We start from the raw sequence: 26068 nt of genomic DNA on the forward strand, positions 1-26068 counted from the left end.
GAAGCGCCGGGCGGACCGGCCTCGTCATCCGCAGCTCCTCCGGAAAGTCCACTGCGTCCTGGCGGACGGTTGTGACGACGTGGGCGCGCGGGGTCTGGAAACGTCCCGGCCGCAAAAGGCCTGGTGGGGGGCGGTCCTGGGGACGTAAGGGCCGTTGGAGGCCCAGAGGGATCTCGGGGACGGCTGGTCCCCGGGGCGTCAGGCCCGCAGGTGGCCCGGAGGGTCTCGGGGACATCAGGACCACAGGAGGCGCGGAGAGGGGCGGTCCTGGAGACGTCAGGGCCGCCGGAGACCCGGAGGGGGCGGTCCCGGGGACGTCTGGGCAGCTGAGGCCTGGGAGGTCTCGGGGATATCAGGGCTGCAGGGAAGCCGGAGAGGGGCCGTCCCAGGGACCTCAGGGCTGCCGGAGGCCGGGAGGGGTCTCGAGGATCTCCAGGGCACTGGAGGCCCGGAGGTGGGCCTGAACGTCCGACACCGGCGGCTTCTGAATGTTTGCCGCGAAAGGACCGGGTGGTCGCGATCTGAAACTGGAGTTGCTAATCCCTCGAAGCGTGTGAATCGAGTTGGTGGCATGCTCTACTTGACCTTTCTTGAATGAGAGAGCTTAACAAGGAGTTGTAGCTTCTTGGCATCAGTGGGGAGGCGAGAGGAACAATAATAACCAACTCCCCTAATACTAGTCTCGCACGTAAATGTCAAGTAACTTGGAAGGAAAACCAAAGAGATTTAGTGCTACTTCATCATACGTAGAAAAAGGAAGAAAGATGTACCTGTCGGGGAAGAACGAAAACTAGAAAGGGTGATGTCATAAGGCTTGTTATTGTATATAGAAAGATTATTATGTTTGATCCATTTATCGACTGTATAGAAAAAATGAGGCAGTTCTTTGTGGAACATTGACCTTGTATAAAATCTAGGAAATTAATAACGGCCATTGAATCTACAAATTTAAAATATTGATGTAACGATTTTTCTATCTACGCATGTGGCAAGATAACACTTGTCCACATATGTCTGATGGGACAATCTATCTATCTGTATATGTCTATATGTGTTTTGTTTTCAAAAGACCTAATAGAGTTCTATTTTTTTTTTTTCCAGGATGGCCGGGCTGATGTGGTTGCAAATGATGCAGGTGACAGAGTTACTCCAGCTGTAGTTGCTTACACAGAAAATGAAGAGGTACTATTTCCCTCATTTTTGTATTTTGAAATAAGCAGAATTACATGCATTGTAATATACTGCTCTTTTTCAGGTTGTTGGATTGGCAGCAAAACAAAGTAGAATAAGAAATATTTCAAATACAGTAATGAAAGTAAAGCAGATCCTTGGCAGAAGGTACGGAATAAAATAATAATCTTACACATGGGAAGAAAATGTGTTTATACATTCTAAACATAATGTGCAATGAAACTGGAAACACCAGTTTGGTTTTCTGTTGCTTTTTATGATTGAGTCATTTCAGAGATTATCCCAAGTAGGCTCTTTCTTTTGATAATTAGTGTTGAATCTTGTCAAGGATGGGATTCACTCAGATATTTGTTTCTTGCTGATGGGTCTGTTCTTATTGATGAATGCCAACATTCATATAGCTTGATAATTTGTGTCATTTAGAAGTGGTAATTTGGACTTTTCACCTTTTTACGTCACTGAAAGAATTTGAAAGATTTTGTGGGAATTTGAAGATTTTTCTGTACTGAAGTCGAATTTTGCAAAATCTATTACAGTTGGTCATAACGTATATAGAAGCTATTGATTTTCTTCCTCGGGTCCTTTTGTGACACTTTCTGGGAACTAACTTTTCCAGCTGCATTATGAATTTAATCATTAAAGAAACAGTTTAATTAACATCTTAAGAATCAGGTTAATCATCTGTTGTAACTTTAATTAAAAGATTAAAGAGGCTTGCTTCTCCAGACTTCTGTCTCCTCGAATTATAGATTGACATAATAATTAGAGGTTTTCATTTTCACTGGAGTAGTAATACTTGATACAGTGTTTTTAAATTTTCAAAGTGCTTTCACATCTATTATTTAATCCTCTCAAATCCCTAAAAGATTGGAAGGGCAGGTTTTATTTCTTCCCATTTGTAGATGAGAAAATCAAGACACGTAGAAGTTACAGTATTACTCAGTTAGAGGGGTGAGCTAGGTAGGACTGTGGTTTAGGACTTCTAACTTAGCCTCAGGTTCTTTCTACTTCTGAGAGTTTAAGTAGAAATGTCCTGTGTTGATCTTAGGATTCGAGGGTTATGGATTAAATCTAATATTTATTTCTTTTATATGTATAGGTATTTTTTTTTTTATTATCCCTTACACGTATTTAAGCTGAACTTGGTAATTATTTTTCCCCCTTAGGGTATTTATGCACAAAGTCAAAAATGATAATATTTTAGAGAGAATTAAAATTTTTGTGATGATAAATGTATTCCCATATCCATTTATGTGTTGATAAAACTTAGTATTGAGCATATTGAAAATAAATTAGCTGGTGTCAAAAATTTGCAAGTTAAAAAAAAAACCTCTAAAAAGGCGGGGAGCCGTACATGGGCCTTGAAGCTAGATTCGCTATAAGCAGCCAAAATAGGGCTTTTTTTTTATTAAACTTTTTATTTTGAGATCATTGTAGATTTACATACTGTTGTAGGAAGTAAAAACAGAGAAATCCAATATATTACTGGATTTACCACTTTCTCTCGATGGTAACATCTTGGAAAACTATAGTACAGTGGCACAACCAGGATACTGACATTGATACGATCCAGATACAGAACATTTCAGTAGATCTTTGTCCTGGTAGCCCTTTTTTAGGGCAGATGATCAGAGTAATGATATGGTTGTCTTCTGCCATATCATGCAACATCTTTGTATTGTCAGGAACAGCTTAAGTGTACTTTTCTCGCCCCCAAAGTTAACCTTTTAACAAAGTGCAGTGGTGACAGTCAGATGGGTGTTATATAGCCCCAGGGCTAGTAAAGGATGAGCGCTCTTCAGACCTGCTGTTACACCATGATCCTGCGTGCACTTCTCTAGAGTGAGCTGCGTCCTGGTCCACATGTTCTGCCCTCAGTCTACTTAGAACACAAGGTGATTTTTACAGATATGCACTTATACCAGGTCTTGGCCTTAGAAGCACTCTGTCTTTTGTGGAGGAGCCAGTCCCCTTTTATCAAGCCAATAAGACCCCTCGAAGCCCCTGGTCCAGTACCTGTCCTGGGCAAACTCCCAAAGTTGGGCTTTCTTAGTCTTGGCATCCTGCCTGTTTGCACCGTACTTACAGGGAGCACCACTTAACTTGCTGCCACGATTATCCTCACGACCCTCTCTGTAACTCTCATTCCCCTGTGGCCTTCCAGCCAGAAATGCGGTCCTTGGACCTGGCTTCTCAACAATTAGCCCTGAGAGGGAAGAATCGGCTGGCTCCTGGAAATACACTGAGAGCACACAGAGCTTCCCCACACCTTCAGATTTGCACCTTGCTGCCCAGGAGCTTCCCACAGCTAATCTTCCTTCCCAGTCCACTATGGCCAGTTCCAATAGCAGTGCGGGCATCCGGTGGTCCAGACAGGAGACACGAACGCTTCTCTCCATACTAGGCGAGGCAGAGTATATTCAACGCCTCCAGACTGTGCATCATAATGCAGATGTCTATCAGGCTGTGTCTAAGCGAATGCAGCAGGAAGGCTTCCGCCGCACCGAACGTCAGTGCCGCTCCAAGTTTAAAGTTCTGAAGGCGTTATATTTAAAGGCGTACGTTGCCCATGCCACGAGTGTGGGGGATCCGCCGCACTGTCCGTTTTATGATACATTGGATCAGCTTCTCCGAAATCAGATAGTGACTGACCCAGACAACTTAATGGAGGACACTACTTGGGCCAAGCACTGTGATCAGAACTTAGTGGCCTCTGACACCCCAGGGGAAGAGGGACCCAGCATTCTCAGAGCAAAAAGGACTCAGGCAGCAGATCATCAGCCTATCTTGAAAACAGTTAAGGAATCAGATGAGGATTGTCAACTGAGAATCAGTGACCAGATGCGAGAAACCAGTGACCTTGAGGACTCCTGGGATGAATCCTCGGGTGCAGGTAACTCCCAAGCATGTGAAGGATCGGGGTGCCAGAGTCACTCGGTTCTAAACAGCAGGATATGTTTGGATGGTGTTCTCTTCAACATTGTCTCCATTTCTGCCCCATGCCCTCTTATTTTTTAAGCCTCGTGGTCAATTAAAGGGCTCCAGGTTTTTAAAAGCAATGACCTTAAGTATCTAAGATATTAGAACTTTTTAAATGTGGATGAAGTATTCTTTAGAACCAGACTAGTTTTGCCGTTATTCATAGTGGGTGTGTAGGAATTCGTGACTAGAGATGGGGCTGGCTGGCTATGTGGAAAAGGGTTCAGGAAGGCAACAGGGAGGTTTTAGAGGTAAGACTGCAATTGGCCAAAGTGTCCAGATTAAGGAATTGAGATCTTCCCAGTCCCTGGTGGAAAGAGGCCTTTCCAGCCTTAGTTTTGTAACTGTCTTCTCAACTCCGCTGCTGGCTCCAAGCATTCCCCTAGCAGGAATGTCCTCTTTGCAACGTTGTTGCTTTGTTTTTCAGGGTGCTCTCAAGGGACCCCCAGCTACAGCAGCTCCCACCACCTTTTCAGAGGTGCGGTTGCTCCCTGTCAGAGCAGCCCCATGACCCGCCTGGGTGTGTCCGGTGAGCCCAGTCCGTGCGCCAGCACCAGCCGAAACACTCCTGGGGTGGCCTCCGCACCGCGGCCTCCGGTCTCCTCCTCCACAGTTCCTTTTGTTTCTGGTGGGGATAGGCCTTTGACCGGTGAGCCCCCTCCACGGTGGGCGAGGCGAAGAAGGCGGTCAGTGGCCAGGACTATTGCGGCCGAGTTGGCAGAAAACAGGAGGTTGGCACGAGAACTTTCAAAGCGTGAGGAAGAAAAATTGGACAGGCTGATTGCTATTGGTGAGGAGGCCAGTGCTCAGCAAGACACTGCCAACGAGCTCCGCAGGGATGCCGTGATCGCAGTCAGACGCTTGGCCACGGCGGTGGAAGAGGCCACCGGTGCTTTTCAGCTAGGGCTCGAAAAATTGCTTCAGAGGTTAATTTCGAATACCAAAAGTTAAGAATTGATTACAAAGAGGCTGTTTCCTAAACTGGTAGAAGCCCAGTTCCAACACCTGCCTTTTGGTACCCTGGCTCCTTTTACACGTCCTTAGGAATAAAGGAAAGAAAAAGCGGATGAACCATTAATATGCAGAGTAGCGGGAACGTATGAGCTAGTTGCTTTTCCAAGCTTCTTCACGAATTTGAAGACCTCTCGGGTATGCGAGGAGTGGTCTGACAGAACAGATGGAGTCGAGACCAGAGAGGGGGTTAGCTGCGGCCTCGCTGCTAGTGTGGGGCAGTTTAGTTTACCTCGACACCAGTTTCCTCATCTGTATGGGGGCCCGGTAATAACTCCTGACCTGCCTACCTCACAGGGTTGTTGTGAGGACCCAATGGCTAGTAGATGTGAAAGGGTTTAAAAGTTTAAAAGCACTACACACTATATACATGTAAGTTATTAATGCATATGACCTTGGCCGAGGTATGGCTAGGGTGAGGCACGTTAGTTGACAAAGAATTATGGTGTCTGCCGTGACCTCATTGCTTGAATCTTTACCAGTTTAACTTGACTGTTTCTTAGAAGTGTAAGGTTTTCATTTTTTTAATCCCTTTCTGGCTCATTAGACTGATATAGATCCATGCGTTTATACCTTTATCTCTTATATTTTCACTGCTGTGTCTATGACATACTTACTAGTAAGCACTCAATGGTCAAACCAGCTTTCCTTCCCTTTCACTGGTTTTTAGTGTCTTACCACTCTAAGGATATAATTCAGAACGGACAGGGAGCTACAGTTGTGTGTTACGATTCATATGGTCTTCGATATGATGAGGTATTGGCTGTTTTATAAAATATTAAATGTAAGTAAATTCTTTGCATTCCATATTATTTGGGTCCCTAATATACATAATTACATGTCTTTAGGTTTAGGGTGTCACTTGGAACAACATGTGGAAACAATTTGGAATCTGTTTTCCAAGTGCTTTCAGCTAATTTCATTCCTTTCTTTTAGCCTTTTTTCTGTCTAGTATGTTACAGAGGCAAGCCCTAGAAGACTTTGCTTCTGGGGAACTTTGCAAAGTCACTTTTTCTCATACAGTGTAGACAAAAGTTCACCGTGTTAATGGCCTGTGGTGGAAGAGGACAGCGGGAACAACTGAGGATGGTGTGGATAAAGACCGCCTGCAGTAGATGACTCCTTTAAGCACAAAGCCCTCAATAAATACGTCCTCCTTTCCCCCAAAACATCCACGCTTCCTTTAGGAGATACGAAGATGTTGAGCCATACTTCCAGTTTACCTTAGAAAGAATGCCATTATTGGCCGTCATGAAACCAACAAACTTCAAAGCTTTTAAGTGGTTTGCTTAGTACTTTCAGGAAATACAAATAAGAGCCTTGGAATTTAAAAGGCTTTCCTCCAGTCTACAGGCTGAAAAAAACAAGTGCAGGCATATTTGAAGAGGTTTTGTTTTATATTTTGTAGGCTTGGGTGCTTACCTATGTGCTGGAAATGCAGGTGGGTGGAGAAAGAGTCAAAACAACACTAGGAATATAGCCAGAGCGTGAGTCGGAGGCAGGCAAGCTGCACTGATGAACGGGTGATGTGTGTAGAAGGCAGCTGATGTGCTAGAGCACTGGATTCTAACCCTGTCACGGTGTGTGACCTCGGGCAGGTGACTTGCCCTTTTGGTGCCTCAATTTCTTTAAAATGATTTGTACTAGATGACTTTTCTAGTACCTTCTAGTTCTAAAACAATTCTATAAGTGACATAACAAGAAAAAGGCAAAGTAAACTTTTAATTGTAATATTTTTAGTCACAGTAGCATATTGTATGTTTGAAATACTGGTAACAGTTGTATTTTAAGAGAGCATTCTACGGTATTAATATTTATTAATATACTCCACTTACATAAGCACCACACCAGACGTAGGTTCCTTGCTTTAAAGAAGCCCATATTAAGGCAGTGAAACGGATATATATGTGTGTGCATTTTCTCCATTGTTTTAGGCCTTTGTATGTGTCTGTTTTAACGGGGTAACGCTAATATAAGTACGTAGACTTTCTGGAAAAACAGGGAAGTACTCAAAGGAGAGTTAGGCCTGTACTCTATTAACCTGTTAATGGTAGAAAAGTACGTAGGCAGGGCTTTATTTGAGATAAGTGCTACAGAACAGGAGTGGAGCTAAACTTAGGAGGTAGTACTGTGAAAATCTTTTGGGTGAAATAACTTTAATGTGAGAAGAAAAGGAAAGTTCTTAATGAAATAAACAGAAAAAGAAAACACTGTTAAGAGGAGGCCATTCTCATTGAAAGAGAACAAGCTCAGAAACCCTGCCTAGGCTCTGGGCCCCGCCGTTCGTGCCTGCCCACCCTTAGGCAGGTCACCTTACCGCTCTGTGACTCCCATTCCTCACCCACAGAGGGAGAGACAAACAACCCTCCTACCTACCTCGCGGGAGTGTGGTGAGGGCCAGATGAACAGATGAATGTAAAAACGCTTTCAGATGTGGAAGGCACTGTCTTGTGACAGTGATGGGGAAGACCGCCCTGGAGCACATTAGTGCTGCTGTGTGCCAGCTCCGACAGTCTGCTGATGGTGCAAGAGACATTTAAGGAAGGACGAGGAAGAGAAAGCGGCAGTGCTTGTAAAGGTTGTGGTACGACGGTGGGGTTAACACTCTGCCTCCTGAAGACCGTGATGTAAATGAGGTGCTGTGTATGCCAACCTCCCACCACCCTTTGTGTTTCTGTTAAGTGATTTAATCCTGGTGTGGACAAATAAAGTTTTTACTTGTATGTACTTGTGGTCAGTCCGCTACTTTCTGGCGATATCCACGACCATTTGTCGTCACCTCCACTCTCTGCTTTCTGCTTCTCTACTAGCTAATCTCCAAGGTTTCGCCTTCATACGACCCTGAGAGCTTCGTGTGCTTTCTGTCCTCACATGAGAGGGGCCCTCTTCGCAGGGGAGTTGAGAAATAATTTTCCATTTCTAAAATGTCTATAAATTCCATAATATAGGCTTTTTGGCAACGAACTATCTTGACTTGGGTAGCTTACAGGAAGGATAGATAACAGGATAAATTGTCCTGGTTGACCACAACGCTCGTTCTAAAGAGAACAACTGGTAAGTGTCATGCTGAAATGGTATTGGTGCAAATAAATAAGTATGGGCACGCTTCATCTTTTTTTTGGCGTACTCTTAAAATAGTTATCCAGGATCCAGTCGAAATACCGGATTTAGAGAAAGGGAGGAAAAGAGTATTCTTTTAGTGAAAAGAATACTAAACTTTGTATTAAAGATCTGGATTCCAGTCAGTTCCGCCATGAATTAACCATGGGACTGTGGGCAAGCTACTTACTTTAACCTGTTTCCTCTCTTAGCAGTTTTTAGGTGATAGAGAAGAAGTGTGAGGAATCTGCAAGTGTTCTAGACAGTTCTAAGCCGAATTAGTCACTTAAACCCTTCTGTCTTCCTCTTATTTACACAGGTTAGGGTCTTTGGATGCCCAATAACTTCAGCAGTTAGTTGCTATTAATTTTCAACTCCTCTTTTTAAAGACTGGTCTCTGAATGGAATAGCTGCAACCCCTTGGAAGGAGGGTTAAAGTGGAAGGGTTTCCTTTAATTTCTAGATGAAATTATAGCAAGAATCAAGGACTCCTGTCACTGCCCAAAGGGGTAGAGGTACTTTAGTCATTTACCTTGTTACTGGGAGGCAGCCGGTTAGATGTAAACAACACCAGCCTGATAGAGAAGCCTGGAATCAGTACCAAGTGTTCCTTATTAACTTACAAGGCATTGACTCTCTATGAACTATTACCTCCAAAATAATACCTGCCAAATTAACCCCACTGAGGTGTTGTGAAGAGCAAGTGAGGTAATACACGTGAAAACATTTTTTAGTCTGCACAAATTGGTATTTTGAGCAACATCATATCCATTGTTCTAATTTTTTATTGCCGTATACATTTATCTAATACCTACTTTGGGTAGGACGTTATAGATCTGTCTACTTGCAGTACGCTGCACCTTTCCACATAGAACATTCATACTTCAGCTCAGTTTTTTGTTTTTTTGTTTTTTGCTTTGGGTGTTGATTCATGTTCATGAGCCAAGGAACAAAGATGGCGTTAGGTATTCTGGTCTGCCCTTACTTTGACATCTTTCTTTTCGTCCTTTTTATCTCAGTGATTGTCAGTGATCAGTCTTCACCATCACAGATGGGAGTATATATGACATAAAATCATTGATATTCTGAAAAATTACCCTCAGATGTATAGCATCTGTTAATAGCAAGATCAGAACAAATAAGAGCTATTTACTTCCAAACATGAAGGTTAACACGTGTGTGTGTGTGCGTGTGCGTGCGTGTGCATGCAGGTTAACACTTTAATAGGATTACTATAACCACTAAATAATTGTGTCCATTTAATCCTATCACTTATAATATATCATGATTTGTTAATATTAAGCAACTTCATGATTTTGTTTATATTTTTATATTTGTTTAGTGATATTAAAAATATAGTCTTCCTTAAATATTACTCATCAACAATACTGATTTTAATAATTATCTTTATCTTTATGGACAGCTCTGATGATCCGCAGGCTCAGAAATACATCACGGAAAGTAAATGTTTAGTGAGTATGGTTCTATTATTACCTCTCCGTTACACAAAGTCGTTGCCAAGGTCATAACCAATTATATTATTTTGAAACTTTCTATCTTTATTAAAATCATTCCTTATGTAACACACCTACAATTTCCTTTATAGGTCATTGAAAAGAATGGAAAGTTACGGTACGAAATAGATACTGGAGAAGAAACAAAGTTTGTTAACCCAGAAGATGTTGCCAGACTGATATTTAGTAAAATGAAAGGTATTGAGCAAAAGAGACCTTTTAAAAGTTGACCTTAAAGAAAAATTAGAGGTGTTTCTTGATCTGGAGAGAAGCAGGGTGATTGAGCAGATTAAGGAGACCTAACACCAGACCTGACTGTGTCACTAACTGTCCATGTGACCTTGGTTATTTGACTAACCTTCCCTGACTTTGGTTTCCTTAGAAGTAATGTAAATGGGTTGGGCCAGGCTCACATTTCCACAGCTTCTTAAATTGAAGTGGCCAAATAAGTGTGAAGAGTTTCTTTCTCTGCTCAAGATTGACAGTGCTCTTTGAACAGTTCTTTAGGTAGATTAAGTAGGTCTGGCTCATTAACACTTCCAAGGAAGACTCAAAACCGAGTGGCAGTGCTGTGGAACAATTTGGGAAATTCGGGAGCAGATGATAAGACTCACTTCAGCTCTGGAATTGTTACGAATTTGTGGGATGGAAGGCATTCTTCTAGTGTGTTGAACTAACATGCTGTTTTGTCTTCACATGGACACATGAAAGACTCACTGTTAATGGAAGCAGTCTAATTTGGGAGATGGTTGAAACTTTGAAGCCTAAGAGCCAGGCTTTTTGGAAAGTACCTGGTTCCAGTCCACAGATTTCCAAATCCACAAAAAGTTATGCACGATTTAAGAAAGCCAGAGAAGAGGGGCGCCTGGGCGGCTCAGTCAGTTAAGCATCAGACTCTTGGTTTTGGCTCAGGTCATGATCTCACAGTTTTCATGAGTTCAAGCCCTCCTTCGGGCTCTCGGCTGGCAGTGTGCAACCTCCTTGGGACTCTTTCTCTCTTCCTTTCTCTCTGCCCCTCTCCCACTCATGCTGTCTCTATCGCTCCCAAAATTAGTAAGTAAACTTAACAAATTTAAGAGAGCCAGAGAAGAACATGAATGGGGTGGTCAAATAAGTGAATTGGAAAATCTTTACAGTGAGAAGATCATGGTACAAATTAATAAACCACAAAGTATCATGACATTTTTCTTGTGTCATTAGAATTTATTTTTATTTATTTATTTTTTAATACAGAAACAGCACATTCTGTATTGGGCTCAGATGCAAATGATGTAGTCATTACTGTTCCATTTGATTTTGGAGAAAAGCAAAAAAATGCTCTTGGGTAAGTTTATCTTGTTTGCTTAGAGCAAATATAGATTTTATAATATCACAATGTAGTAAAAGGTAAAACTGTAATTGAAAGTACCTTAGGCAATAAAATTGTATTTGTAAACAGATGTATATATTTACATATGTAATTAGTATGGTAAAAAGTATAGTAACGATCATTAATATTTCCTATCTGTAATACCAAGAGAACATAAAATTAGATGTACCTTATTAAGCTGTTTTGATTGGAAATATTTTTAATTACCGGGTTAAGTTCATGTTTATAAGTTGCTTTGCCTTACTTTCATATAATCAAGGTTTATGTTGGAATTATATAAAAATACATACAGTTTTAGATATATTTGCAATTATTTCTTCACCTTATTAGATCTTCACATCTAAACAAAAAGTTGCGTTTATTTTTTATAGGTCATTATGAAAATGTAATTGATGAGCATGTATACCTTTGTTTTGAGGATAGAGTTTCATCTGGCACTTTGGCAGTCATCTGAGTTGCTTGTGGGACAGATAATTGCTTTATTTACTTGAACTTGTGGGATGTTAAAAACTGACCCTAAATTAAAGAAACTGGAAAATTCCAAAATGTATTATAAATTTGTCTTAATCTCTTTCTAACATTTATAAGCATGGACATTTTTGAGACTTTTCTTTATTCGTTATAAGCACGTTATTTTTTTTTTTGTCAAGAAAATACTCGAACGTGTTGTGACATTAAACTCATTGAAAGCAAATTGTCCACAGGGAAGCAGCCAGAGCTGCTGGGTTTAATGTTTTGCGGTTAATCCATGAACCATCTGCAGCTCTTCTGGCTTATGGAATTGGACAAGACTGCCCCACTGGAAAAAGGTAAAAACCATATTTGCAGCTTTAAGTTTTTCAGTGCAGAAAACATTTTTAGATTATAGCAATGGGGATCATTATATAAAGCAGTGGGTTCCAAGCCTTTATGGATGAAATGACATTGAAACTCTCACCTGGGGTTTTTCAAATAGATGAGAAAGACTTCCTAGGAGAGCAGAGAAAGGACATAACAGGAGGGAAGATTGAACTTTGCTGTCTTCTTATTACTCATGTTATTTGCCTTTTTTTTTTTTTAATGTTTGTTTATTTCTGAGACAGAGGGAAACATAGTGCGAGTGGGGGAGGGGCAGAGAGAAAGGGAGACACAGAATCTGAAACAGGCTCCAGGCTCTGAGCTGTCAGCAAAGAGCCTGATGCGGGGCTCAAACCCACGAACCATGAGATCATGGTTGAGCCAAAGTCAGACGCTCAACCGACTGAGCCACCCAGGCGCCCCTCTCATATTATTTGTCTTTATTGGAGGAGGATTTGAAATTTATAAGCCCAGCCAAATTCCAACTCAAGCCAAGGCACTGTTAATTTTTCTACCAATTCCAATTATTAAACATGTTTAGAAACAGTAAGTCTTTTATATACATTTTTCTTGGCAGGAGATGGGGGGAATCCAGCATGGGATTTAAAGCGTTTTTTGATAATGAAATAGTAAGACATGCTCCTAATTTAGTTGTTGAAACTTCTAATATATCTGACACAGACACCGTTAGGGAGATTAATTCTGATGTGTTTATTTTCCCTAGTTGTTTCACCTTACTACTATTTCACAGTTAAAGAAGTTAGTATGTATAAATCAGTAGGAAATTAGTTTATGTAGAATATCAGAAATGAGCTTCTAGTTTTGCATATGTTTGATTTTTACAGAATGTGTCATTGTAGTAGTAACTTGGATAATATTAGCACATAAAGTTTCTGTATTTAATTCTGTTATGATTCATTATAACCACGAAAAGAAAAGTTAGTGTTTTGAACTCCAGTTACTCAAAAGAATCCAGTTTACATATGCAACTAAATAAAAACAGACTTTGGTTTTGATTCAGAATATAGGGGTTCCAGGCTTAATTCAGCACTAATCAACTATTTGTGACATAAAGGGATTAAACTAAGTGACTTCCAATGTCCAACCTGCCTTTAAAGTTTTGTGATTCTCTCATAACTTACTTACGTTTTCTTTCTTTTAAGCAATATTTTGGTGTTTAAACTTGGAGGAACATCCTTATCTGTCAGTGTCATGGAAGTGAACAGTGGAATATATCGTGTTCTTTCAACAAACACTGATGATAACATAGGAGGTACACATTTCACAGAAACCTTAGCACAGTATCTGGCTTCAGAGTTTCAGAGGTAAATATTAATGGATTTCATGATATATTTTAATTGAAGTTTCTCTTCTGGGTTTTTGTACTGTTTTAAATTGCCTTGCTTCAAAGGAGGATGTGGGGTTTTTTTTCAGTGCTTTGGATATTTTTGTGTCTAGAGTTACAATGTCCTCTCCAGGCATTTGCAGGGAAGCAGAGGGCAAGTTGTCCAGTACAGTGGGCTCAGATTTCTCATTTAGTGTGAGGGCCTGCCAGATGTTGAACTTCATGAACGTGGGTCTCAATTAAATTTCTTAATACCTCGGGTGCTGCTATTATGTCTAGATAAAGGAGTGTACAAGCACTTGAGGGCTCAATACCTTCTGAACAATTTTTAAAAGTTTAGATCTGATGAAGGTTACCTTATGTTACAGTCACATCCCAGTGAATTAGTGTCTTATGGAGTGTTTATTTAATTACTAATCTGCTATCACAAGCAGCATTTTGGTTTTGTTACTAGATGTAATTATTGCATTCAAAATCAAGAGTCAAATAGATAAAGGTTCTATTTCGGACATTGCCACTCTTAAAAAATATTTGGCTGAAATAGTATTTTCATCAGCTTGACTAAACTGACTAGGTAAAAAAAGTCTTGAAAAAGAGGTAATTACTTACTTGTTTCAAAAAGACCTATACTGGGGTGCCTGGGTGGCTCAATTGGTTATTATTATGGCCACAGAATAGAGCAGTTCTAAGTATCAAATATATTTGTTACTCATTTTTTTTAAGGAGGCCCTTCTTTTAATTGCAAAGAATTTTCTTCAGAGATTTTGGAGGGTTTGAAACCTGTAGTAACATCTGATATTAATATTAATGTATGGGCTTATTGTCCTAGTAGGCATTATCCACATAATTCTAAATGGCCTAGTAATTTTTAAACTTCAGAGACTATATTTTTAATCTAGATCCTTCAAACATGATGTGAGAGGGAACGCCCGAGCCATGATGAAGCTGATGAACAGTGCTGACATTGCAAAGCATTCTTTGTCAACCTTGGGAAGTGCCAATTGTTTCCTTGACTCATTATATGAAGGTCAAGATTTTGACTGCAATGTGTCCAGGTAAAACTGAATGAAGTCCAAAGAACTTTAAAAAACAAAATTCCAGGGGCACCTGGACGGTTCGGTTGCTTAAGCCTCTGACTTCGGCTCAGGTGATGATCTCACAGTTGGTGAGTTCGAGCCCCGAGTTGGGCTCTGTGCTGACAGCTCAGAGCCTGCTTCCGATTCTCTGTGGCCCTCCGTTTCTGCCCCTCCCTGACTCATACTCTGTCTCTCTCTCTCTCTCAAAAATAAGTAAACATTTAAACAAACAAACAAACAAACAAAAATTCCAGGCCGGGGTGAGGCAATGCCCAGGCGGTGGGGCCGCTGCTGCCTCCCTCCAGTGCCAGGAGGGTTGGGAGAAGGAGCGGGAAGCCCATGGCACCTGCAATCAGGGCGGATCCCGCGCCTGCCCCTTCTGCGTCTGCTTCGCGCCCCCGTTCCCCTTGGTTCTGCGACCCTCCCACCTCCTGCCTCCACTTCTGGGCTCCTGGCCACGTTGGGCCAGCTGGGCGGCCCCGGTGAGCCCTGCAGGACAGGCCTGGCACTGGATCGCCGTGCCTGGCACTGGGTCGGGCCTCTGGCCCAGCACGCCTTTGTTTCTCCTGCCCCGCAGCGAGCCTGCAGGGGTGGGAGGCCTGCCGGTGGGAGGCCGGGAGCTGCGAACCAGAGTGTTTCTGGTCTGCACAAGTTCCCCTGAGGCACTGAAGGACGACCTGGACCATGGGAGGGGAACAATCCCCGCTTCCCTTAAGCGTGCACTGACGCGGGCTTTGTTCAGTTGCAAACAACGTGCGGAATCGTTTGCCTACTTTGAGTTTGGGCGCAGTTCCTAGTGTTCTTGGGGCCCAGCGGGCATCCTGGTGCTTTAGACGCACTCCCAGGAATCCACAGAATCTACCAGTTGGCCTTGGTACCCTCAGAGAGATCTCAGGACTTGCACAAAGATGCGGAACCTAGGGACTTTGTGGTCTGGGCTGCACATCAGGAAACTGACAGACTTGGGCCTGGATAGTATTGCACTTGTGGGTGAATCACCCAAATCCAGTGCTTCTGGGCAGGCACCTGCTCTACTGATCCTGTGGGATGGCAGCCATCTGCTGTGGGCCTCCTGGAGTGTCCTTACGGATCAGTCCTAAGGAATGGTAGCTGTTGACCCATGGGCCTTCTGGGTTCTGTGTGCTCAGGTCTCTGCCTGGCCTGTGGAAGAGAGCTCTGATGGTCACTGGGCTCCCCACAGCCGAGGTCCAGGTGAGGTGGGCCTCTGCTTTTTCCTGAAGGACTGTCCTGTTCCCTGGGGTGACCAGGTTGTCTCCTGCCATCCTAGCTTTGTGTTCCTCAGTTTATAGCAGCTAGACTTTGCATAAAGAAAGAATCGGCCAGAAATTTAAGGCTTTCAGGGCACAGACAAGGAGAATTCAGACAGTTTTCTATGACTTGGAACCACATTATCAACCAGCCTGATCGCAGTACTGAGCCCCGGGGCGATGCCATGTGTTGTTTAGGTGGAAGAGGGGCAGCCCCTTTGGCCGGCAGCACCCCCCCCTTCCTCCTCCCACCTTACCTCATGTATTCAGTGCCTGGTTCAGGTTGATGCTGTCCTGTGAGCTCTGTGCTTGCTGGGCAGGGAATGTGGACAAGTTCAAGCCCTGGTCCCGAGGAATTCTCAGTCCCCTTTCCAAGGTGGTTCCGTCAGCTACCGAGGCCTCATGGCCTGCGGGTGCTGCGCCTGTGGTTCAGGACACGGGCCTGAGATGCTTAGGGAGGCTCCAAGCCTTGGGGGAGCTGAGCCCAACTAAGTTCTGGAGAAGTGGGAGACAGTCTGCATAGAGTCCCTGGGGCACAGAGCAGCTGGAGTCCTTCCGCTCTGGGGAGGGACACTGTCGGGGAGAGATGACGCACTTGCTCCAAGAGGTGAGGGGGCTGCACCGGTCTGTAAGCAGGGGTCTGACCTTTTGTGGCACCGTCCGTGTGTGTTGGGTGGAGGTGGGGGCGCTGCACGACCGGCATCTGGGTGAAGGCTGACCCTAATTAGAATTCAGGATGGAGAGGCCAGGATGAACCCAGCCAGGCCCTGAATGCCTGCTGCGGAGCCAGGGCCCCATCCTGGTGGTAATAAAGAGCTTCCTAAGTGCAGGGAGCAGGAGGCGCCATTGTCTAAAATGTGGCTGGCAGGGTGTCTCTGGCAGGAGTGGGGGGGGAAGGGGGCCATGGGAAGCAGGCTAGCATTTCAGGTGTCCGTGTGACCAGGGCCCGGGAGCAAGACCTTGGAGGTGTAAGGGAGTCGATGCAGGGGAACTTTGAGACTGTAAGGGCGTGAGGATGGGTCCTGAGAGGGATATGACAGCAGAGATGATATGGAAAAGGTGGTAGGAAATAGGATAGCAGAGTTGATGATACTGGACTGGTGTCATCTCACTTTTCTCCTGCCCAGCCTCTTCATTAGAGCCACCCATTTAAGAAAAACAAATTGTTTTAATGACTTTATTAAAATATTCAAATACCATAAAAGTGTATAGTTCTGTGGACTTTTGTATATTCACAGACTTATGAAACTATTACCAACCAGTATCTGTTTCTGGTTCTGCTTCTAGAACATTTTCGTTCCCAAAAGAAATTCTATACCCATTAGCAGTCACTTCCTGTTCCCACCACTCTCAACCTCTGGCAACCACCTATGTACTTTCTTTATGTTTTTGTCTACACTGGACATTTCACATAAAGGAAATCATATGGTATATGACCTTCCATGTTTGGTTTCCATTACTTAGCATGTTTTTAAGGATCGTTTATGTTGCAGTACATATCAGTATTTTATTTCTTTATGTGATTCAGAGGCAGCCATTTTTAACTTACTGTTTTTGGTTCCTTAGAGTTGTCTCCGTATTTCTAAATGAGAGATTTTTACCCTGATTCATGAAATTTACATGTACTCTATTGACTCCCTACAATGAAAGATGAAGAACAGTAGTTTCTTTACCATATTTAGGTTTTTCTTTTCTAAGTTAAAATAATGGATCAAGCAAATATAAGATACTGAGGTATAAAATTATTAATAACGTCTCTACATAACTTTATGCCTCCTCCTGGAGTAAACATATGTGATGAAATCTCCCACGGTTTCGAAGCCGACTGGTGAAGTGCATCGCAAGTATGGTGTCCCCACATAGCAGCACGGCTGTTCCTGGGGAGGCACAGGGCCTGAACCCCGTGGAGCAGAGTGGTGGTTGTCTGGCCTCAGAACTCCGTCAGCTGTGGTGTTGGCCGCGGTTATGTTATACAGTCATTTTCAGGTTCTGTAAAAGAATCAGCAGCGGGGCTAGGCTGAAAGATGGGCCCTGAATCAGTCGCTTGGGGACAAAAGTTAGTTGTAATAAAATGCTGTGAAGAAGCCTTAATAACCACTGGGCTGCACCCTGCTGTTAATTTATAGAGGGTTCCTGAGAATTATTAGGGTTAATGCTGAGAAAATGGAGAATTAAAATAACAACAAGAACAAAATTCCAAATACATTTATATTTAGGTGTAATTTTCTCACCTTGGGTTTTTTTGTTCGTCCTTTTGAGATTTATTAGCCATCAGTAGAAGGAGAGCTCTCCCGTGTTTACTTGTGAGGTGTAGTTCTTGTCCGACTAAATAACCGTTCCCAACGTTCCCAAAGTAATGACATCAGTTGTGATTGCTTGCGCTGCTATTTACAGCTACAAAGAGTAGTGTGTGAAAAGGCATCCTAGGTCTTTGAAAGAAAGGCTTAAATTGTTGCTTCAATTTGATGTGGGGCTTGCACGTGTTTCAATGGTATTTAAATTACTAGTGAACACAGTGTAGCAGGAGTCTAAGTAGTAGTACGTGTTAACTCCTCAAATCCCGGTAACAGCCCGTGAAGTAAGTAGTGGTCTTTTCCGTATTTTACACATGACGAAGCTGAAACAGATGTCTCATTCTTGCCCAGGGCTCCAGAGTAAGAATGTGTAAGTGTTGGCTACGGACTGGGCGTTCAAACCCAGCTAGTTTGACTCCCGATGTCCATACTGTCACTGTCATACGCTAGTGAAGATTCATGTCTGTCTTGGTTTTGTTGGCTCTGGTCATCCATTGGCAACCTTTTTAAGTTTCGATGGTGTTCATGATATTTAGTGAACACAGGTTTAATGTACGTAAAATTGTTTTAAATTCCCTTATCTTTTACAGAACCCAAAATATTGGTTTCAAGTGACTATGCCTTTACCCAGAGAGAGTCCAAAGAGAGCACATTGCCCTATCATTTTGCCTGGCATGTTACTAACAGTAGTAATACCTACCAATGGTTCACTATTCAGACCTCTCAACAACCTAATAGGTAACTTGGAAACATAGTGAAAATTTCCAGAATTACAGTATTATTTTTAGGATTCTACTGACTGTATTTGGTTAAATTTACTCCTCATCTGGCCCTTAGAGTTTAGCTTCTTCACCCTCCTGGGCTTTCCTGAAGATTCTAGATCTGTATGCCCAGCACTATAACCAGTAGCCAGTGGCTATTTAAATTTTAATTAATTAGAAATAAATCACAGGGGGAAAAGGAAGAGCAGTAAAAATTCAGGTCCTCAGTAGCACTAGCCACAGTTCAAGTGTTCAATAGCCTGACATGGCTGGTGGCTCATAGAAAGTTCTATTAGCACTGCACTAGCTCTTTTAAGAGAGATTTCAAACTATAGCCCCAAAGATAGAAAGGCATTAAGTTGAACAGAAATCTCTTTGTGGGCAGAATGTTGTGTATTTTTTCTGTTTCTAGAATTTCTAACTTAGTACTGAGTTAGTCCAAGTTCTCAGTGTATGTTTGTTTATTACTGCTTATCTATTAGGAATGAAATAGAATTTGTAATGTTTCATTAAAGAAATTTTGCCTTTATCACAAAGATTTCAATGGTAAAGTATATTTCAGTATCTACAGATAGCACAAAAAATAAAAATCAGTCATCTGCATTTAAGTTTAGCATGAAATTAGGGAGTGCGTTTTTCATAAACATAGATTTAAAAAATTTTTTTTAAATGTTTTTATTTATTTTTGAGAGACAGAGACAGAGTACTAGTGAGGGGAGGGAGAGACAGAGAGTGAGGGAGACACAGAATCCAAAGCAGGCTCCAGGCTCTGAGCTGTCAGTACAGAGACCGATGCAGGGCTCGAACTCGTGGACCACAAGATCATGACCTGAGCTGAAGTCAGACGCTTAACCAATTGAGCCACCCAGGCGCCCCAAACATAGATCTTTCTTAAAATTATATGCTAGCATTCGAGCTTCTCAGAGCAAGAGAACTAAGTTTATGTACAGCATAGTCTCAGATTATAAAAAAAAAAAAATAATGAGAAATAATCTTTTAAACTTTTAACATACAAAAATAGCAAAAGCTTGTAAATGATGGTTTGATTTGAATCTGTGGCTTTGTTGGGAATGCCATACACTGAGTATTTATTTATTTTTAGGTTTTTTTGAAAGCTTACAAGTAAGCCATGGGTAAGAATCTTCCAACTGAATTTGACATTGAATGCCTTCATACATTTGTAGATGAATAATTCAAATGTTTTCTCCCTGTGGAGTTCACTGCTAGGTGTTAAATATCTTGTTCTGTTCACAAACCTGTTCTTTTTTTTTTTTTTTTTTAAGTTTATTTATTTATTTTGAGCGAGGGAGAGAATATATGGGTGCGAGGGGGTGGGGAGAGGCAGAGAGAGGGAGAGAGAGAATCCCAAGCAGGCTCTGCGCTGATGTAGAGCTCGAATCCACAAACTGTGAGATCATGACCTGAGCCGAAATCAAGAGTCAGAGGCTCAGCCGACTGAGCCACCCAAGTGCCCCTACAAACTTGTTCTTAAAACATCACATTAGGCTTTGGCATTACCCTTCACAAGAAAACTTGTTTCATTGTATTAAGCCTTTCTCCTTGCTTTTTCCTCTGTGTGTGTGTGTGTGTGTATGTTTACAGAGCAAGATTTGAACTTCTCTGTTCTCCACTTTTTAATAAATGTATAGAAGCAATCAGAGAACTCTTAGAACAAAGTGGATTTACAGCAGATGATATCAATAAGGTAATACTTTTATATTTTTCTTATTTATTTTACGAGTAGTTTCAGACTTGGGATTTAGGAAATGGCCCCTTCGTACTAAGATAATATTTTTGTTAATTTAAATATTTTCTGAGCTTGTGTTATATGAGCAAGGAAAATTGAGTTTTTTATTATTGGCTCCAGTGGTAAATATTTACCAGTTTCCTAGCAAAAAAGAATAGTTCCTTTCCAATATGTATATATTTTTTTCAATGTTTATTTATTTTTGAGAGCGGGGTTGGGGCAGATAGCGAGGGACACAGAGGATCCGAAGCAGGCTCAATGCTGAGAGCAGAGAGCCGGATGTGGGCTTGACCCTACGAACTGTGAGATCATGACCCAAGCTGAATTCAGATACTTAACTGACTGAGTCACCCAGGCACCCCTACAGAATATTTTTTAATATGTAAGCAAAAGCTGACAGGTATTTGCATGTTTTCTGTGTGCCAAGCACTGTTTCTAAGTATTTTAAATGAATTAACTCATTGAATCGTCACCAACAACACTATGAGGCAGGTGCTTGTATTTAGCCCCATTTTTTCAGTGAACGCACCGAGGTACAGAATGATGAGTAACTTCTGGGCGATCATGTAGTTAGTGGTTGAGCCAGGATTTTACACCGCATAGTTCCCAAGTTTGCTGTTAACAGTACACCAGACCGCTTTTCTCTGCTCGCGTAAGAAAGTATTTTGAGACTTTCAAAAATATTCAAATCGTTAATATTTCCTTTTCCCCCAAGATTGTTTCTACTCCTTTAAAAAAAATACTCATAAAAGAAAATGCAGGAAATACCAAAAGGCAACCACTGTTGTATTTTGGAACATTTCTAACTAATCCAATCTGTACGATTTTGAATTTTATTTTCTTTATATAATATTATAACCAATTCCTTTCCCCATATTACTGTAGAATATTCATAACACAATTTTAAATAGATTCTTAATATGCTAGGAAGGGAAAGGCACCATAGATTATTTCATTGATCTATTGTGGACACTAGGTTGGGTCTCCCCCTCATCACCCAAAAGTGATGCCCACCTATGAACATCGGCTTTTACCATATTTGGGGTGGATTCCTAATGTAAAATTATTGGGTTGAAGAGTATAAATAGTGTAAGACTACCTTTACCTTCAGTTACTTTCTAACAGAGTTGCATCATATGTAAATAACTTGGATTTAAATTTAAAAAGAAAAAGTTGCATTAACTAATACTCATTATCAGCAGTACCTAAAGACAGGCATTTTCCCTCCCTGACTCTGAGTCTTACATTTAAAGAAAGAATTGTTGAAGAAAGATAGTCTGAGTATTTTATTGATACCAGAGGATTTTCTCTTAAATGTTTAATTTTGTGTTTCCTTCTGCCTAAATACTTCATTTTCTTTGCGTATTTATTTAAATCTTTGCGGTTTTTAAAAAATGTATTTATACAAATGCTTTACATAATCAGAATATTAACTGTAATATACAGTATTATGTAGTAATATACTACAGTCTTCCTTAGGGTTGTTGTGAGGGTTAAGTGAAATATCGCGTGTACCATAATAAGTGATCGGTTAACCTAAGTTCTCTCCCTTCATTAACTGGTCATAGAGCCCTGACATTTAGATATCACGATATCACAAATGGTACAGTTCTCAATTGCCTGAATTCAGATCAAATACATTCCTTGGATAAAGAATGCTGTTAAAGATTCACTCACCAGATATTTCTAAAATATAAGTTTTCGAGAACTTCAAAAGGGAGTTGTCTCTAGTTTGTTGACCTTACAGTAACAAACAACCCCCAGCTGCAGGTGGGCAGCTGAAGGTGACTGTAGGTCTGTTGCTACAGCTGTTTTCTAAAACGGGCTTCTCATTCCGTGACCCCAGGCTGAAGGAGCGGCTATCTGGGATGGGCATTTCTCATGGCAGAGGGGAAAGGAGAGGGCTTGCGAGAACATGCACGGCTTTTAAAAAGCTTCTGCTTAGATACAGTGCGCTTCAGTGGACTCCCATTCCGTTGGCCACAGCTAGACACATGGCCAGGCCTGACAGCGGGGCCGGGACACATACTCCAGCTGCGGAGAGGGCTGCAGCGCCAGGGCAGTGGCAGTGGGTGTGGAGGGAAAATCCTCCTATGGAGAGGGAGGAGGGATTGACTGGACTTTTACATGCCTTAAAACAGTGAATGCTCACAGCAGCACCACGAGGTAGGCATCATCGTCTCTGTGTTCAGATGAGGAAACCATGGTTTCCCAAGAGGTTAAGCACGTAAGTGGTGGAGCCGCCGTGAAACCAGGGCTGGAGCTCAGGCAGTCTGCCTCTGTGACCCGAGCTCTTTCTTCACTCCTCATTGCGCCCATCGCCTTTCTCATCCTCCTGTCTGCAGGTCTCTTCCCAGCAGGATTTGTTTCCGTCAGAGCACTCTTCTGATCTCTTGCTTGAGCAGGACGTGCCTGGTTTCTGGCCTGTCCTTTAGTGTGGACACTTCCCCTTACTGACCCTGTTTCCGTGTCCCTTCCTGCCCGGCCGGACCCATACCTGGTCCAGGCCCCCCCTCTCTGAGTGTGGGAGGAGGTGCCGGTGGCCTCCTTCTGGCTTAGGGGAGGGGCTTGGGGACTCACTGCGTGTGTGTCCTCCCTATGGGTCCTCCTGCTTTCACACCTGTGCTTCCCCCTCACTTTCCGTGGTGCTCGCTGTTCCCAAGTCCTGAGCCACTTAGGGATTCTGAGAGTCAAACCGTCTTGCTTTCTCTGGTTTTCTCAAACTTCATCTAGTCTAAGACAGTTACCTCTTTTTTCCAGCTTCCAGATCTTGTTGAAATTCCAAACTCAAGATCTCGCTCTCATTTATTTTGCCATTATACACTTATATCTTCGATTTCTTTGTGGTCGGTTTTGTGGGCTTGTGGAAGAGTACTTTGATGTAGTTAATCCTTCCATTTTAACCAAGCTCCCACATTCTACAGCTGCAACTTTAATAGCTACATAGTATTTTTTGGTATTGACATACCTTAATATATAAAACCAATTGTTTATTTTGGCTATGTAGGTTACTTTGGCTTTATAAACAGTGCTCTTTGTGGCTCTGTGAGCATCCTTAACTCCTGCAGAATAAAATTTAGGAATAAATCACAAATTTTAAAACTTTTAATATTTGTTACCAAATTGCTCACCAAAAAACAATTTACTTTCTGAGTAGGTGTAAACATTCATTATTAATATTGCAATTTTTCAAAACTCCATTTATTCATACTTTCTTGAGAGAGCTTTAGAGTTATTTTTTAGCTTCTTATGTAAAATCGCACTGTGATTTCGTTAGTTTCATTAAGTCTTTAAAATAATTTGGGATGGTGGTGTAACTTCATGGTATTTTGTTTTCCTAACCATGAAGTTGATCTCTTCCTCTGTTCAGATCTTCTTAAATTTTACATTTCTCAATATTTACATTAAGTTATCACTATGTGTGCTGTGGAATTTATGGCTATTGTGTATGAGAGGTCTTCTGTATTTTTATTTTCTAATTTGTTTTTGCTATAAACAGAATACTTAATTGGATTTTCCTTATTTATCTTATATTTTGCCATGTCATGAACTCTTGGTATTTCTGTTTTCACAACGTCTTCTAAATTTCCTCGGCATACATTTAAATTCAATATTCTAATTAATCTCCAACTAATTATTGAGCACACCTATTCTGGGCAAGCAGGTTTTAGGCTCTTAAGATATAGCAGTAAATGTAAGAAAGTCTTTGCCGAAGTAGAACTTAACATGCTATTAGGGATATTCTGGTAATACGTAAAGGAACATATAAAGAAAATAAGGTCCAGGGGCGCCTGGGTGGCTCAGTCAGTTGAGTGTCTAACTTCAGTTTAGGTCATGATCTCATGGTTCATGGGTTTGAGCCCTGCGTCGGGCTTTGTGCTGACAGCTCAGAGCCTGGAGTCTGCTTCAGATTCTGTACCTCCCTCTCTCTCTGCCCCTGCTCCACTTGTGCTCTGTCTCTCAAACGTGAATAAAGGTTAAAAAAAAAGGTTTGTTCTTTTTTTAAAGAAAAGAGTGCCCAGTTGGGATAACTGCTGTGAAGAAAAATAAAGCAGGATGAAGGCATAGCTATTGGGAAAGGGTGATTTTTCAGATAAGAGCTCCATCTAAGGAGGTGACTTTTTTTTTTAATTTTTAATGTTTATTTAGTTTTGAGAGAGAGAGAGAGCCAGCACGCACGAGCGAGTGGGAAAGGGGGAGAGAGGGAGGGAGACACAGAATCTGAAGCAGGCTCCAGGCTCTAAGCTGTCAGCACAGAGCCTGACACAGGGCTCGATCTCACAAGCCGTGAGATCATGACCTGACCCAAAGTTGGACGTTTAACCGACTGAGCCACCCAGGACCCCCTAAAGAGGTGGCTTTTGATGAGAGACCTGAATGGAGAAACCGGTTGTGTGCATATCTGCCAGTTTTACAAGCAGAGGGAACAGCAAGGCGAGAGCAAGCTTGTGTTTGAGGAGCAGCAGTGAGGGTAGCGGGTGGAACTGAGTGAACCAAGTGGTAAGGGAGATAGAGACCAGGATCACATCACAGTTTGGATGCCTCTGGCTTCAACGTAAAGAGTGCAGTGTGGCTGGACATACGAATCTGGATTTTAAGAGAGTTCTTAGCTGGAGACATACTTATCAGTGTCCGTGTGCGCTTAGAGCCATGACTGGATGAAATGACCTATGAGATAGAGCCCCAACAGAGAAGACACCTCAGGACAGGGTCCAGGGGCTCTGGACATTTACAGGCCTAAAAGGGACCTAATGGTAGCGGCTTTAGGACTAGCCAGTGAGGAAGCATGAGACCCAAGAGACAAGTAAAACTGGGTAAGGGAGCAAAACATCAACTGTCCTGTGCTGCTGGAGGTCCAGCAGGTGAGGCCCGAGGATTGACCACTGACTGGGCTTGACAATATGCAAGTGACTGGTGCAGGTGGTTTTAGTGGCGTTATGGAGAGAAACACGTTACTGGAGTGAGTTTAATATAGAATAGAAGGCAAGATCACGGACAGTCAAGTACAGAGAACTCTCGAGAAGATTTGCTATAAGGGCAGCAGGAAAATGGGTGGTAGCTGGGGTAGGCTGAGAGCTCTGGGAAAGGGCTGTACAGGAGTGGTAATACTTTTCTCTCACAAATATGTATCCCTCACTCTTTTTTACTAATTTGAGAGAATGAGAGTGTGTGCAAGTGGGGAAGGGGCAGATGGAGAGAGAGAGAGAGAGAGAGAGAGAGAGAGAGAATCTTAAGCAGGTTCCACACTCAGTACAGAGCCCAATGTGGGGCTTGATCCCATGACCTTGGGATCATGACCTGAGCCAAAATCAAAGAGCACTCAACCAACCGGCTGAGCCACCCAGGTGCCCCCCCTCACTTTTTTTTTTTTTTTTTTTTTAATTTGGTTGCCTTGGTCAGAACGTCCTTCTTTTGTTCTCTTTTTAGTAGGGATATTATTAGTCTTTTTAACAAAAAATGTGATTATTGATAATTGGGTTGAAATAGATTCTCTTTCTCATAGTAAGTATTTTTCTTCCTATTTTTAAAGGAGTTTTAATAGGTGGTGAGTCCTTACAAATGTATTTTTGGATACCT

The 26068-nt window shown here is 42.1% G+C and overlaps 2 protein-coding genes across 4 annotated transcripts in view; both read left to right on the forward strand.

Annotated features, from left to right (window-relative positions):
- Positions 1-26068, forward strand: part of HSPA14 (heat shock protein family A (Hsp70) member 14) — a 42707-nt gene that overhangs the window by 324 nt on the left and 16315 nt on the right. Inside the window, exons 2-10 of one of the 2 annotated variants that reach the window (XM_015067758.3) lie at positions 1102-1182; positions 1256-1338; positions 9704-9752; positions 9887-9992; positions 11028-11118; positions 11868-11972; positions 13164-13325; positions 14245-14400; positions 20347-20449. In XM_015067758.3, coding sequence (XP_014923244.2) covers positions 1102-1182; positions 1256-1338; positions 9704-9752; positions 9887-9992; positions 11028-11118; positions 11868-11972; positions 13164-13325; positions 14245-14400; positions 20347-20449 — 936 coding nt within the window. The remainder of the gene's footprint in view (positions 1-1101; positions 1183-1255; positions 1339-9703; positions 9753-9886; positions 9993-11027; positions 11119-11867; positions 11973-13163; positions 13326-14244; positions 14401-20346; positions 20450-26068) is intronic. The other variant, XM_027073486.2, reaches the window with a different exon arrangement.
- On the forward strand, positions 1125-7904 carry MSANTD7 (Myb/SANT DNA binding domain containing 7). Of its 2 annotated transcripts, XM_053225324.1 has the most exons (4): positions 1125-1182; positions 1256-1338; positions 3356-4084; positions 4598-7904. In XM_053225324.1, exons 3-4 carry the CDS (start codon positions 3523-3525, stop codon positions 5119-5121), a joined length of 1086 nt encoding a protein of 361 aa, XP_053081299.1. In that variant the 5' UTR covers positions 1125-1182; positions 1256-1338; positions 3356-3522; the 3' UTR covers positions 5122-7904. The 2 variants fall into 2 exon arrangements, with proteins under 2 accessions (XP_053081299.1, XP_053081300.1); XM_053225325.1 differs by lacking the exon at positions 3356-4084 and having other exon boundaries at positions 1126-1182.

Source organism: Acinonyx jubatus, chromosome B4 (genome assembly GCF_027475565.1).
Source record: "Acinonyx jubatus isolate Ajub_Pintada_27869175 chromosome B4, VMU_Ajub_asm_v1.0, whole genome shotgun sequence".
NCBI lineage: Eukaryota > Metazoa > Chordata > Mammalia > Carnivora > Felidae > Acinonyx > Acinonyx jubatus.